We start from the raw sequence: 15,818 nt of genomic DNA on the forward strand, positions 1-15,818 counted from the left end.
TGTTCTTGGTGATGTAAAAACTTCCACGTTGGCATTTTTAATTGTTGCCAACCTGAACTTTAGCTTACTATCGCTAATTAACATTGATGTGTTGTATAAATTATCAGTTTTTCTTGTGTTATTTTATGTTAAGAGTTTGTATTGTAAGTTAGAACAATCTGTTATGCTGCGCCTCGCGCTTGAGGTAGGCAGTTGAGGTCTTGCTATTAACTGTGAAGGCGGTGCGCGGACTTTCGTGTTAAATAAATTGCTTGTCACTGCCTACGAGCGTGCTTGACCCAACAAATTATAACTTTTAACTTGTGCGAATCAGTATGTACGCGCGCGATTCGTGATTAAAGATTTTGAACATTTTAATTATAAAGTATTTGGAATTTTATTTACTGTCACGTGTCGCAATTCGGTGGTTACCTTCCTGGAGGAAGGGCGGATCGTCTTAATCCCGATCCCTGGGTGAGAACTGGTGCTCCCAACTGACCAGCCGGAGCAAGGAGCGGTGTGTTGCCAATTCGAATCTCCATACCCTGGAGTTACGAGTGGTGGCACGTTACACAGTCTATCTTTGTCCATTGAGATTGGCTGAGATTCAGTTTAGCAGACGCGTTCTAACTTTGAAAAAATTTAGGGGTTGTCCAAAATTTTAAAACTGCATTGAAAGGTCGATTTCGAGGGGAGGTAAAAGTATATTTGGCAGCAAAATAATCCAAATTTGAAGGGGATATTACGAGCGATAAATGGTGTAAGAAGTAAAATAAATCAGTAGCAAAATAATCGAAGAAAACATAAAATTAGGTCTCAGTCTCTTGAAAAGAAATATTGTGTCCCCTTTTTTCAACTCTGTGAGTACTATATGTTAGTTGCAGCAAGAAACCAACGAATATCACTGCAATCAATCTGTATGTGCGTGTTAAGCTCGTGAGTTTATAACAAATATTATTTTTTTCACTATTAAATTTTATGGCCTAGCGGGCGCCTAGAAATCAAACCAAATGGAATTAACACTACTTATCAATGACAATCAATTCTACAAGTACAATACCTTCTTGTACTATGACCACGTCAGGAGAAGAATGTAAGTTTATATTTAAATTTATCGTCATCTCGCTATACATGTAAGTCCATAATGCTTAATTTAAAAACGTAAAAATAAGAGTAATTATTACTATAATAATTATGACACTCTCGTTAAATGTAAAAAGATGGAATGAGTTTAAGAAAATTTATCCACGTTTACTTAGCACAGAAGGAAAGTTTAATGACTCCTGTTTAATTAATTTTTAATGATAAAATAATTACCTGAGTTTGGATACATGATGTTTGTTAATTGATTAGGATATAAGAAAGCGCCATCTTCAAATTGTTGCTGTCCTGAAACGAATAGTTTGTAATTTCTTACCACATTAATATTTTCAGTTATTGGATTAGATGTATATTTTGAAACCAAGTAACAAACCGAAAATGGTTCTTCTTTATCTCGGATGCATTATTGAACCTTTCAAGTAATTGTTGCTCTTTGTTGCTTTCAAGTAATTTTTACAAAAATTCAAATTGAGTGGGTAGTGTTATACTATAATTTATGAATTCTTCTTTCTAATAAGCGAAGTATTTACATGAAACTTTTATTTCGTGGCATCGTGCATTCACATTTTCCGAGCTGAGAATTGTGGATCAACATTTAATTTTAAGACTGAAGCAATTTACCCAAGATGGTAATAAATATGCAAGTCGATTAGTTTTTAGGATCACTTTTGGCACATCAAAAGAATTCATTTTTCTTGATGTAAATGTAAGATTTTTAATCTGAGTGTCCAGTTCTTATCGAAATTAATCGAATTATATACAGGGTGATACTCCCACTACCAAACCAGAACAATCCTCAATAACGATTTCATTTTTGTACGTTTCTGAATATTTACTTGGGCCAAGCCTACGTCTATCGAAGACGAACCATAGACTGTACCCGTGACCTTGAAACGCAGCACAGTTTAGACAGAGCGTATAGAAGAGAAAGTGTGTGCACTTCGTTTTCTTCCCGTAAGCCAAGTGAATAGAGCGGTGCCCCACCGAAACACTGGCAGCACCTTCGCTTGCGAGCGTCTTCTGCTTGCAGTGCGGCCGCGCTTTACGTGGAGCGTGTTTTTTGTGCTAGAATAACATTGTGTACTTTTATTAATGACAACGTTGTTACGTTATTGAGTTTAGTGTCGTTAGATTTGTGATTGATCCGTTGTGACTAGTTTGTGTTGTGTTCAACGCATTATTATTGTGTTTGAGACAGCAACGAGCGAAAACTACAAGATGCCTACGTGTTTCGTACCCGGCTGTAGATCTGGATATGACCGCTGTTCTTCAGGCAGTAGACATTTTTTTAGGCCACCTAAAGACAGTAATGGTCTCTCAAAATGGGAGAGTGCCATCCCTAGAAAAGATAAAAAACGAAGTCATAATTGCTATGTGTGTCATATTCATTTTTCCACTGACCTTTTAGTGAAAGTGGATTCGTTCATAGTGGATGGCGATACAGTAGAAATTCCACGACAAAGATGGAAATTAAAACCAGAAGCAGTTCCTCATATACCGTGCGTTTATTTCGATCTGCAGCCGAGAGATCGGGAGAAGCGTGGCGGGCGGTACTGACGGAGATGCCGACATTTGCGGCCTGAAATGCCCGCTTATTTTTATGGACATATGCAGACATTTATATAAATTGCAAAACGAGCACTAACCTGTGTTATAAGAGTATGTTTTTAATTTTAGTAGCTTAGTGACTGTATGTGCCGATGATTTTGACACGCCCACCTCTTGTGAAACACGGCGTAGAGGTTTGTTTGGAGAACGTTCTAACGCTGCACCAATATCATCGAGTTTTGCTTCGGTTAGAATCCGTCGTTTTTGCTTAGGTGTTTTAAAATTTAACGATACAGTTTCTCGTAATTTAAGGACAAGATGTCTAACCGTATCTCTGTGTGGAGTTGAAACGCCTGGGAATTTCTGTACAAATTACCTACACACGTCTCGACACGAGTTTGTTTTCACGTAGGTACGTGTCATGCATAAAAAAATCTTTGTTCTAACGTGAATCTTGCGGCTGGCATTCCAATCGTCTCACTGACACGTCACACATACACACTACAATAACACAAACAAGTAACTGCAAGTAACCAAGAATAACACTCTTGCGCACAGTACGAAATTAACACGTTCTTGGTTTACATTGCTCGCCACTATATTTACAACTCTGTCTTCATCTAGTCGCGAAGGAACAAAAAACTCGAGCTCGGATATTTCGGATTGCAAGGAAGCTCACGAAAACCACTCACTTTTATCGGTTTCGTCTGCAGTGATACAGTGTTGCACATTCGAAACCTCCAAACGATTCCCATGGCCACAAAACTCTTTCAAGGATATAAACTTAAACACGACGTTACTGGTCAAAACTATGATTAAAATGCTTTATTATCTGTGGCTCTTAACATCGTTTCTATAGCGTATTTATTTGTGTATATAAGAGCAGAACTTTGATGAATTACAGAAGAACTTTTGCGTGTTATAACACAGATTAGTGCTCGTTTTGCAATATTTATATAAATGTCTGCATATGTCCATAAAAATAAGCGGGCATTACAGGCCGCAAATGTCGGCATCTCCGTCAGCGCCGCCCGCCACGCTTCTCCCGATCTCTCGGCTGCAGATCGAAATGGACGCACGGTATTTCCTAATCTGCCCAAATACCTCTCTAAGACAGTTAAGAAGCGAAAATCTCCCATGAAAAGGCAATGCTTGCGGACAGATGATAATAAAGTAAGTACTCGTCGCAATGTATCATTAAGCTTATCAGTAGAGGATGATTTGCTTCACACTGCGGATGCTAGCAATACAATAGCGTTGCTAAAGAAAAAAACTTAAGAATCAGAAACGCAATTTAATTAGAACGCAGAATAAACTAAAGGTCGCACAGGCTAAAATAAATTTGCTTGAAAAATGCGTTAAAGATGCTAAATTAAAAACAACGGTCACACAATCAAAACAGTTCGCGTCTCTTAGCAAAAATCAAAAAATTGTAATTGATACAATCTTAAAGAAATGCCAACTGAAAAGTAAGACAGGAATGAGATATAGTTCTGAGTTTATAGTGGATTCTCTTCTATTAAAAATTAAGTCCCCCAAGGGGTATAGACACTGTTTGCATCACGATTTGCTACCTTTGCCTTCTGAAGCTCACTTGAGAAAATTGGTGAAGGGTGTTAAATGTCCTTACGGCGTAAATTCCCATGCCATCGACGCTATAACACATTTTTTTAGTGAAAAGAATGAGAATGAGCGTAGCGGAATGCTGATTTTTGATGAAGTTAAACTTAGGGAAGCAATTCAGTTTAACTCGAATTCCTTAAAAATAGACGGCTTTGTTGATTTGGGAAATCTTACTCCAGACGAAAGCAAGAATCAATTAGCAAATCATGCTCTAGTTTTTATGTTTGTTTCTTTTCTGTATAATTGGATTCAACCCATAGCAGTATATGCTAGCAGGAATGCCACCCCTGGTGACATTCTCACAAAAATACTTATCCAGGTAATCATACATTTGGAAAAAGCAGGGGTCAGAATTATTGGTTTTACATCTGACGGTAGCCAATCTAACAAAAAGTTATGGAAATACTTAGGAATTTCCGGAAACAGAAACAATCTTAAGTGCTCTATACCCAATCCAGCTGACTCTAGTAGAAAGCTCTGGGCATTTTCAGACGCACCACATATATTTAAATGCATAAGGAATAACTTCCACGATAAAGTGCAGGTGTACTATAATGGTGATATTGTTGATTATTCATTTTACAGAAAAGTGTATAAACATGATTCATCTACTGAACTTTCCGGTATGAAAGCTTGCTACAAAGTGACCTCTGCTCATTTGGATCCTAATTCATTCCAACGAATGAATGTAAGACTCGCAATGCAGCTGTTCAGCAGATCTGTGGCTAATGGAATTAATGCAGAGGGGTTAGAAGGCAGTGAAACAACGGAGAATTTCACAAGGGACCTAAACTGCCTGGTTGACGCATCAAATTCATTCACTCCTGCACAGGCACTATATGAAGGATCAGAAGCACATACAACTTTAATAAAATGGAATGCTGTCCTTAGAGATAATCGAAATTTCTTCGCTTCAGAAAAACTCTAGATTCCTTAAGAGTGACTTTTGAAAGTACTTCAGAAGTGTCCGAATATTTGTGGAAGAACAATTACAAGTACGTTTTGACAGGAAAATTTAATCAAGATCCCCTAGAAACGCCATTTTGGTATATTGCGGTCGTTCACTTGTGATGATCATCCCTCCACTGTGGATTTTCTGCACTTACATATGCTGCAATCAATTTACGTACCAGCAAAACTTGCTTTATTTTCGGGCGGAAACTGTGAATACAGAACTGAATCTCTTCTGACGTCTTTTGTTAATCAAATGCGAACTCTGGCAAGATCAACTGAAAATAAATATCTTTCGGTGAAGAAACAAGCTGAAAATAAAATAAGGGAAAAAATGTCCATTGTTGAAGATGAAAACAAGGGAAAACAACATACCGAACTTAAATGAACAAAGTGTTGGTAAAGAATACTTGGTGTATCATTTGGCAGGATACATAGTGCGGTATATTTCCAAAGTGACGGATTGTAAACTGTGTACAACTTTTCTGCACGGGGAACCAACTTACGCTAATCCAAGACTATGGTTCGGGCGACGGCTGTAAATACCTTACCTATGCATCGAAAAGTGTTTATGATGTGCTGTTACGAGTGGAAGAAGTTGTTGCAGAAAAAATATCATGTGCTAATAGTTTATGGGGTGATATATTTTTTGAGTGTTTGGAAAATTTAAATATAATTGCTGTAAAAACTTCGCAATTAGGATGCTGTGAAGATCATGTGCTGCGTACGCTACCTAAACTCGTATTTCACTATCTGAAATGTCGATTTTTCTTCCGCACCAAGGAGATAAGAAAGAAATTAAGTGCCTCCAAGACAGCAAAATTATCTCAGAAATTCTCCAAACTATCCAGCTGCTGAGCTTTTCTCCAAACGTAAGTAACATGCATTTTTGTTTCTTATGTAGTTAGTTATGTAAGCAACGCGACCATCTTCCGCGCCCTCACAAACGTCACCACTGCCATCTAGGCGGTGGACCACGGCAACTCAGGGAGTGCGCACACTATTTCTTCTATACGCTCTGGTTTAGAGTTGTTGCATGTGGCACAAACATAAATTCAGTTGCGGCTAGACCCGAGGCTAACTGGTTTCGTTCTTGTGGAGTATACTAAATTGCCATACGTATGCAGAAAATTAGACCCTCAAAGGCACGACACGACAGGAGGTTACTGTCATAATCAATGTCACATTACCATACGTATTCGCCAATTTGCAGACTCGTATACAAAAGAGTTTGAATGCGGCAAGTGTCACTTTCAGCACATGCTCTAAGCAGGTTATGTTTTGTCTCCTAGCTGAAGTATCACCCCTTATAAAATATTACATTTATCGAAAAAATAGTTCAATTTGCAAATATTTAACCACAATTTTCTTGATTTTGAAGATGCTACCTCAAATATACCACAATATATTTTACACTAGAGCTTCATGCAAAATCTAACGACTACGAAGAAATATGAAGACATGTAACTATTTTTTTTTATCTCTTTAAGCAGTACAAGGGTTAAAGCTACATTGAAATTAACCAAAACTGTTTTTGTCTTGTACTTCTAGCCCATTTTGATACATCACATGATCACTTAACATTTAAAGAACGAAGTTTACTCCAACATGGCGATAATGTTGGTAACATATCCTAACAAGTTCCCCCCCCCCCCGTCTTATATGGCGTTTCCACCTCCGCATTTGTTTTAAACAAGTTTTAACCACACTTACGACCATTCTGTATATTTCCTCACCTGTGTCTATGTCCACATAGGGTAGTAACGGGTATGGAGGAAAATTTGGAACATTCCCTGAAATAAAATGAACAGTTCGTAATATCAGATTAATAAAGCAATTCAATTTCTTGCACATTAGTCCCGTCCACACAGAAATAAGTCAAAGTTCATTATGTAATATATTTTTTAAAAAAAATTAACTTCAATCGTTAGTGACAAATAATGTACAATAATTATCACATCCGTGAAGAAGTAGCTAGCACAGCAAGCTACGACATGAAGGGTCCTGGCTTCGAATCCCCCCTGGACATGGGTGTTTTGTGAGTGTGTTTTATGATTTCATCATATGATCACTTATCCTGATCTTCGCGATTAGCCAAAAATGGCAGAAAAGCGACGCTAAATACGAAAAATAGAATCAAAATATATGAAATTAAATACGGAGATTGTTATATTAAGGTTTAGTTTTCCTACTACACTTTGAATTATCACCTTTTCAGGTAGTAGGATTGTATATGAAATATTTAGTGTGTGCAACATAGGCATATGGCTCCTGTGTAAACATTAGCTGTTTGCAATTCAATGCACTTTTAACGTATTAGCCTGCCCTCGTGGCGGAGTGGTTAGCACATCGCACTACGACGCCAGAGGTCCCGGGTTCGAATCCCGGCCTGAGCATGGATGTGTGTGAGTGTCTATTCATCAATTTCACCATGTCATCACTCATCCCCATCTTCGCAAATTAACCAAAAGTGGCACACAATGCGAAGTAAATAAAGCAAATCAATCAATCAATTTTAACGTATTAAAACATTTGAAATTATGATTTTGGGAAATTCAGGCTAATTCGGAGAAATGTAGCTAGTGGCATCAGGAGAGAATTGATTTTGGATGTTCTAATGGGCGGACAAAACTGTGTTTTGATTGTCAAGGTTTCAAGCTTTTGTTATTTCTTTGTTTTACTTTTCTTTTCTCTCTCTTATCCCCTGCAGCATTATCTTTGTTTTCTCCGTTTTCTTTCGTCCTGTGTTTCTTTCTCTCACTATGTTTCTTAATTTTTCTTACATTTTTCTTTCCGTTCCTCTTTTTTCATTTCGTCTTTCCTTTGTATTATGTTTCATTATCTCTTTCTGCATTCTCCCTCCCTCTTTCCTTTGTTTATTTCTCTTTCCTTCTTCTCCGTCTTCTTTCTATGCTTCCTTTTCTTCTTTCTTTCAGTCTCCCGCCTTTCTCTCTTTTTCTTTATATTTCCTATATTTATTTATTTCTGTCACTTTCCATTTTTCTCTCTTTCTTCTTTCCCATATTGAATTATCTGTTTCTTTCATTCTTGGTCCTTGTGTCTTTCTTCCTTCCCATTTTTCTATTTCATTCTTTATACGTTGTTCTTTCTTCTTATGTTTGCTTCTCTTCTTTCTTTTCGTCATTTATATTAATTATTTTATTTATTAGCTATGTGTTCGTCTCCATCTTTCTGTTCTTCCTATATTTCTATTTATTTCACTCTTTGTCTTCATCTCTATTTTTTTCCTATCTTTCTCTGCCCCCTATTACTTTCTTTATCCCATCGTGTGATATCTGCTCTACAATAAATAAGTGCACGTAAATTATTTGAGTGCGTAGGAGATGGACAAGGCCGCTTCAAGGTGGCGACTACCCTATATTAAATTAAAATATTATTTTCTTGATATGCATCTTGAAATTTGTCTCATTTTTTATGATACCAGAAACTTGAGAACATTATAACAGTCTGATAAATTTAATGTGTTATGACGTACAACAGTATACGCCAAAATTCATAATAAATTCGTTGGTGCAGTTGGAATTTAATTTTTCATCATAGATAAGAGTAATGAAAATTGTATGGCAGAGAATTTTTTCATACAATTTTCAAAACCTACGTAAATCTCGTCTTACACATCCATTTTATTTCAAGTAAAGTTTCAGAACAACATATTTGCCAAGAACTGTTTGTTTATGTAACATGTTGCATGCAATTTTCTTAATCTTGATACACAACATATTCATTAATGTCAACATATTACTTCAATTGGATGACACTAATTGGTGCGATTTTATAGCATATTAAATTCAAAATTGCTAGTTAGTTGCTTATAATGTAATATGGTATTTTGCAAGCAATACGATTTCGTTTGCAGTGCAATTTATACACACTAATAAGTGCAAATAATTTCCATCACTACTATGACAAAATAGCATGCATCCAATGGTATCGAAAGTTACATAAAAGATTGATTCAGCAAAAACATTTCTTAGTTGACAACGTTAGAAACTTATTTATAAAATTGTTTTCGAAACGAAAACACTGTTTGTTCACCGTACTAGAAAAATATTGTTTAAGGTATACCTACGGTAATATCCGCCAGGAAATTGATAATAATCGAACTGCCGTGGACGGTAATCTGTTGAAGAAGAATGGTTACAAAAATTTAACAAGACCGAAAATGGATATTTACTTATATTTGAAACATGAATTTTTCATGCCAGTGTAATTATTTACTAGTAGGAAATTTTCTCCAACATAATGGTGATGTCATAGCTACAGAATAAGAAGTAATAATAATCAAATAAAAATTCCATGGTTACATGAGTTTGTTGTAGCCTAAACAATTGAATTGTTTTGATTTGATTTAGTTTATTTTACTTCGCGTTTTGTGCCTCTTGGCTAATTTGCGAAGATGGGGATGAATGATGAAATGATGAAATTGATGAATGGACATTCACGAACAACCAAGCCCGACCGGGATTCGAACCCGGGACCCTTGGCGTCGCAGCGCGATGTGCTAACCACTTTTTTTTTTTTTTTTATTATTTGAAACTATTACATATTATTGTGCATGTTATACATTTTAGGTCATTATAAAGTTAACATTACATTTAGGAAATTTGCATATAACATATCTCTTTTACAACGAGGGATCATTTGGTATTCCTGGTGCAGGTGATTGATAAATTGGGTGTGAAAATCTTGTTGCCTATATATGGATACAAAAAGGGCATATTGGCCTAAGAGCCATTGTACACTGTGGCGTTTTGTTCTTGGATAATATGCAAAGGAAGGATACAAAAGAATATCTACTGAAATGTTACGTTCTGATGTACGACAAATTGTACTCACAAGTTTTTTGATATATAACCATGATTTTTGGATTATTTGACATTCACTAAGCTTATGCACTAAATTATCTTGTACATTACATGTAGCACATATTGGAGTATTTACTAATTTTATATCATAAAGTTTAGCTCCAGTAATGAATATTTGGTGTACAATTATATACCACGCTGATCTGACTCTTAACGTAAGGTGGCGGGCCTGTATATTATTCCATACTTCCCGCCAATTGACTCTTGGATTCCGATCTACAATTTTACACTGTTTTTGTGATAGTGAACACATTCTTCTATATATTTTTGACGTCTCTTGCGTTGGAAGGATAGGAGATTGTATTAAAGCGTAACTGATATCCACTATTGTATTCTTAAAATACCATAATCTGTCTGGAAGTCTTGTAACATCAATGGGGGCCTCCAATTGAATGTTGTCCAAGGCGTGTCTCAGAACTTTACTAGTGAGGCTGTTAGGGTGTTGAATCAGTGTCGTTACATCAGCTTGAATACGTAGAGCCTGGCTTTTATATTCCACGTTCACAAGGTTCATTCCCCCTTCTGCATAGGGTAAACAAAGCGTTGCGTGATTTACATGCAAGATTTGACCGTTCCAGACAAACCAGCTCACAGCACTCTTGAGCTTAAAAATATCCAGTTGCCGCAACGGGAGGATTTTTGCTACATACCACACCTTGGAGAGAGCGTACACCTGTACAAACGTCACTCTTGACTGTATACTAAGTATTCGAAATTTATTCATTTGTAGAACTGCTTGAACACCATTTATCACTCTGTCATAGTTTAACTGGATCATTCGTTGAAGGGAGCGCGCGAAAATGATTCCAAGTATTTTTATCGATGGAACAACATGAAATTCTCCGCACTGAGGGTAAGTTATATCCGGGTTTAAATACATAAGAGTTGATTTTTTTCTGATTTACTGTGAGCCCTGAAAGGGGACCAAATTCCTGTAATACTTTAGACGTTGCAGCAATATCAGTCTGCGTATTTATTAATACATTAACATCATCAGCATAGGCCAACACCTTTGTGTTGATAGATTGTATGGTGATGCCTTGTACTTGCTTTTCTAATGCAGAAAGAAGAGGCCTCAATGAGATACAGAAAGCTATCATCGATAATGGGTCACCTTGTCTTACTCCCTTGTGAATAGGAAGTTCTCTTGTCATAAATCCATTTATTTGTATTTTGGATGTTGCGTTACTATAAAGGCTTTTAAATGCTGACAAAAAATGTCCACGTATACCGTATTTTTGAAGCACATTAAATATGTAATCATGGTGTACCGAGTCAAATGCTCGTTCAAAATCTATTGTTAATATAGCATTATCATGGTTATTTCTATTGACTCTATAACAGGTAAGCACTTCACGAAGCGTTTGTAAGACATTTGTAATTTTCTTGTTCATACCAAAAACATATTGTGTATCTCCAACTAGTTTTTCTACATAGGGCATAAGTCTGCCTAGCATACAGCGAGAGAATATTTTATAATCAGTACATAGGAGTGTAATGGGTCTATATTGACCAACTTCAATGGGTTTCACACATTTTGGTATTAAAACTATAATCCCAGTATTTGAGGATTTTCCCATTTTATACCTTCGGAACACTGCATTTATCCATTCAGTTAGTGTTTTTCCCATCAACGTCCAAAATGTTTGGTAGAGTTTGTTTGGTATCCCATCCAGACCAGGTGCAGAAAACGGCTGCCCCGACTTAACCGCACGGAATACTTCTTCGCTTGTGTAGTCGTTATTTAATTGCTCACTTTCCTCATCGTCAAGGACCTCGGACAAGGATTCCAAGTTATACGTCAAATCTACATTTTGTGTTATTGGTTGGGAAAATTGATTCTCAAAATAGTTGTAAAATCTGTTACGTATTTCCGGGGCTGTTTTTATTTTAATTCCAGAATTATCGTTTATTTCGCTAATAAATTGTCTTTTTGCATTGTGTCTTTCTTGCAGTACATGGCTTATCGATGCAACCTCTTCTTTATCAAAGTGGGGGAGTCTGCTGCGAATTTTTACACCTTGTCGTCTTTCAGCTGTCATCCTCAGCAGTACAGCTTGTACACGTTTTACCTCTGTTTGCACTTGTTTCCCTTCAGTGGCTTCATGTATAAGTTCACGCAGCACACGGTAATAAAAATTATATTTATTATTCCAGTCACTAGAACGTTCCTTACAATAACTAAGACAAAACCGTTTTATGCCCGGTTTAAGAATTTCATCCCACCAGCGAATTATATCACTTTGTCTGGTACGGTGTGCTTCCCATACATTCCATTGGTCCTGAAAGGCTCGTTGGAAATTTGCATCTGTAAGGATAGAAGCATTTAATTTCCAGTAGCCATACCCTCTAGGTACTATTGGTATATCCACATTTATCGCCATGATTACGGCACTGTGGTCTGAAAAACAGGTGGGTGTTATACTAAGGGACTTGATTTGTTGGCGTAAATGTGGTGTTACATAAAATCGATCTAAACGGGAAGCACAATTATTACGAATGTACGTGTACCCTTTCTGTCCAAAATATTTGTCATTCCATACATCTGTAAAATTAAACCCATTTACTAATTTTTGCAAAGTATTGGAGGTATTAAAGCCAGGTCTTTGGTCCTGCGGATGCAGGACACAATTGAAATCGCCCGCGCAAATTATATGTTCTCTTGTACCCTGCATTTCAGTAGCGACATCCGTCGCAAAAAACGCATCCCTCTGTTTCCTAAATTGTGTCCCTGAAGGTGCATATAAATTATATACCCAAACATTAGCTATTTTTGCTGAGATAATTCTACCATTGGGATGGCACATCACATTTGTAATCGGTACGGTGTTACGTACTAACAGGGCTGTTCCTGTCGCTTGAAAGGTTGCATTATTATAGACTAATATGTTTGGGGGGAGGTTAAATGCTGTTATTCCACATTCTTGAAGAAGTGCTATATCTAAAGATGATTGTAGGAAAAAATCTCCTAGCGCCTCCTGTTTAGTAAAAGATCGCATTTTGTTAACATTGATCGTAGCTAAACGGAGAGTAGTCATCATATATACAATTAACAGAAATTTAAGAACTAGGGTTACCCAACACTTCGAATTATACATTTTGCCCAGTGGACACTAATATTCGTACACTGTTTTTTCCACTCCCTTCCATGCCACGAAACGTAAACCTTGCATATGTGCACGGTACCTCGTGCAAACACGTGACCAAGCCACATATACCTTTACTCATTTTACACATGCTATTTCTGACTTTCATTTTTACTTGCACCCACACATTCACTAGACACACTAGGGGAAACACTGAATTTGGATCCGATCACAGGTTGAAAATCAACACTCGGGGCCAAATTTGTCACACTTTGGGATCTGGTTATACGCACTGGGGAGGGGGCTATTGCTTGCTGCTTCACGTTCTTCTTGTGGTGGGGGTTAGGTGCCACATTTTGTTGTACTTTTTTCTTCTTCAACTGCTTCTGTTCCTGGAGTCTCTTCACATTTGATTTTCTTTTGGCATTGTCCTTAGTTCCTGTTGTGGTTTCACCAAGCTGAACCTTGTTTTGTTGATCTTCCAGTGTATGGGATCCTCCTGCTTCGTTCATGTCAGTCTCCATTTGAAGATTACTCGTAGTGTCAGACTCGCGCATCGCTTGATCAGTTGTTTCCAGACTGTCAGTCACCAACACGTTATCCCGTACGTCACTGTGGAGGTTGTCTAAAGATGCCACCTCTTCCGCCCACGATTTGCTGTGGATAGACACAGGTAGAGGTGTTTCCTTGGTAGGGTCTAGTTGGTGTTCTGAAACATCAGCATTTTTCGGCTCTATTTGCAGATTTTTATCGCGTTCATTGTTCACAGCTTTTTCTTGCAACTGCATTGGAATTGGCAACACTGTAAATTGTGTGTCAGCCTTTATCTCCGTCTCATGCGCTGAACGTTGGCTAGGTGGTCTATGTACCTTTGCTGCATATGACTGCTTAGGCTGGATTTCTACAGGAGTAGCACCTGCTCCAATATTGTCTTGTATCACTCGCTCCCCCATAGCACCACGTCGTTGTGGACAAAACCGTGCTGTGTGTTGAGTGTCTTCACATATTTTACAGGTAGGTTTCTGTCCATAATATGTTACCCAATATTGCATACCCTGTATTGATACATAGGACGGGATTGGCTTATTCAGAACCATTCTCACCAACTTAATGCCTGTACGAGTTTTATAAATATGCTCATCCGAATATCGCTCGTCCACCGGAGGGGTCTTAATTTCACCATACTGCGCAAGCACTGTACGGATATGGCTATCGGTTATTTCCATTGGTATAACATGTAGTCGCACTAGTGTAGTTGTCCTATCAGCCCAGTCTAATCTAATTTCATGTTCATCATCCTCATCACAATACACTAACTTCCCTTCAAATTTATTAATTAACTGTTCGCCTAATAGACGCGTCACTAACTTAATATATACACACTTACGGTATTGGTCCAGTTCAATACTTAATACCTGGTCTTCAGTCAATGCAAGAGTATCCCGTATCCAACGATGAAGCATCAGCGATGATGGGCACTTCTTCACACTTGAAAACCATAACTTTAGCGTATTTACCCGACGAATTTCCATTTTCCTTTCAATTCAACAACTTTACGTAACTTGAAAATTTACGCGTTTCGCGTCGTCTAGCACGCCAGAGTCCCGATGACTCACCGGTTCACGAGCAGAGGCACGGCGATGTTGCTCGCGCGGGCACTTCCGCTGAACTGACCACTCGGCCACAGGGTCGGGCAATTGAATTGTTGTTTTAAGTCCACTTTGTACACAGAAAGGATAATCGGGACTGGACCTATAGTTTAAAGTGGGATCCGAACCACTATGTGCCTCCACCGGGAATCGAACCCGTTGTAGTCTAGATAGAATGATGAAGCAGGATACCAGTGTGTTTCAAATTAAGGTGACACTTTTACTTCAACGGAATGATGGCAAAGTAGTGTATCACTGAAATGTGAACGATGAAACGGCAGTGTTGCAATATGCAGATACTAATCATCTAGGTAAGGTGTCTAAGTACCATAACAAGAAAACGATTGTCACTAGGACCATCAAACAGTTAAGCGACAACTTTGTCACGATAGGAAGGACAAGTAATAGACCCTGTCCTGATTAAGTCTTCTCCGTGGCAAACGTGAAACTCGATTAGGAATTTCATTAATTTACATTGTAGAATGTATTATTTCAATTAAATTTTGTGTACTATTTTGTATTTTATTTTAAGTTCAATCTAAGCATGAGATAATGAGGACACCAATTGTAATATGGAAGTCCGAGATAAATAGCAGAGTTTATAATGGAGCTAATTTGATATGTGTGTATCATTAACTAGGATATTCCTTCAATAATTGATCTTCCAACGCCTACGTACATTTCTGTAAGTACATGGTGTTGCACACTTGTGTTACTTATATATTATATGCTCTTAAATGAATTGTCACACAAATTAATGAACCTTTTTAAAATAATTACATGATTCCTTACTCACAGTAATAGAGTGGATTATAATTTGGAGGAGGCAAATATGCCATTGGCTGTCTGAGATTCCATCGGAATGATTTCGATTCTTTTATTAGAAGGCACAGAACCTGTAATAGAAAATAAGCACACTTGTTTTTCTATTTATATACATAACCTGCAGCACAAAACTTCACATGCATTCCAAAAGTTGTGTAAATAACTCCAGA

General features: G+C 37.5%; 1 protein-coding gene across 1 annotated transcript in view; it reads right to left on the reverse strand.

Moving 5' to 3' along the window:
- Positions 1-6,989, reverse strand: part of LOC145991590 (uncharacterized) — a 30,481-nt gene extending 23,492 nt beyond the window's left edge. Inside the window, exons 1-2 of the mRNA XM_083127649.1 lie at positions 6,939-6,989; positions 1,297-1,368 (exon numbers count right to left, since the gene is read on the reverse strand). Coding sequence (XP_082983775.1) covers positions 1,297-1,312 — 16 coding nt within the window. The 5' untranslated portion in view covers positions 1,313-1,368; positions 6,939-6,989. The remainder of the gene's footprint in view (positions 1-1,296; positions 1,369-6,938) is intronic.
- Between the last annotated feature and the right edge of the window lie 8,829 nt (positions 6,990-15,818).

The sequence above is a fragment of the Lepisma saccharinum genome, chromosome 8 (assembly GCF_977018435.1).
Source record: "Lepisma saccharinum chromosome 8, izLepSacc3.1, whole genome shotgun sequence".
Taxonomy (NCBI): Eukaryota; Metazoa; Arthropoda; class Insecta; order Zygentoma; family Lepismatidae; genus Lepisma; species Lepisma saccharinum.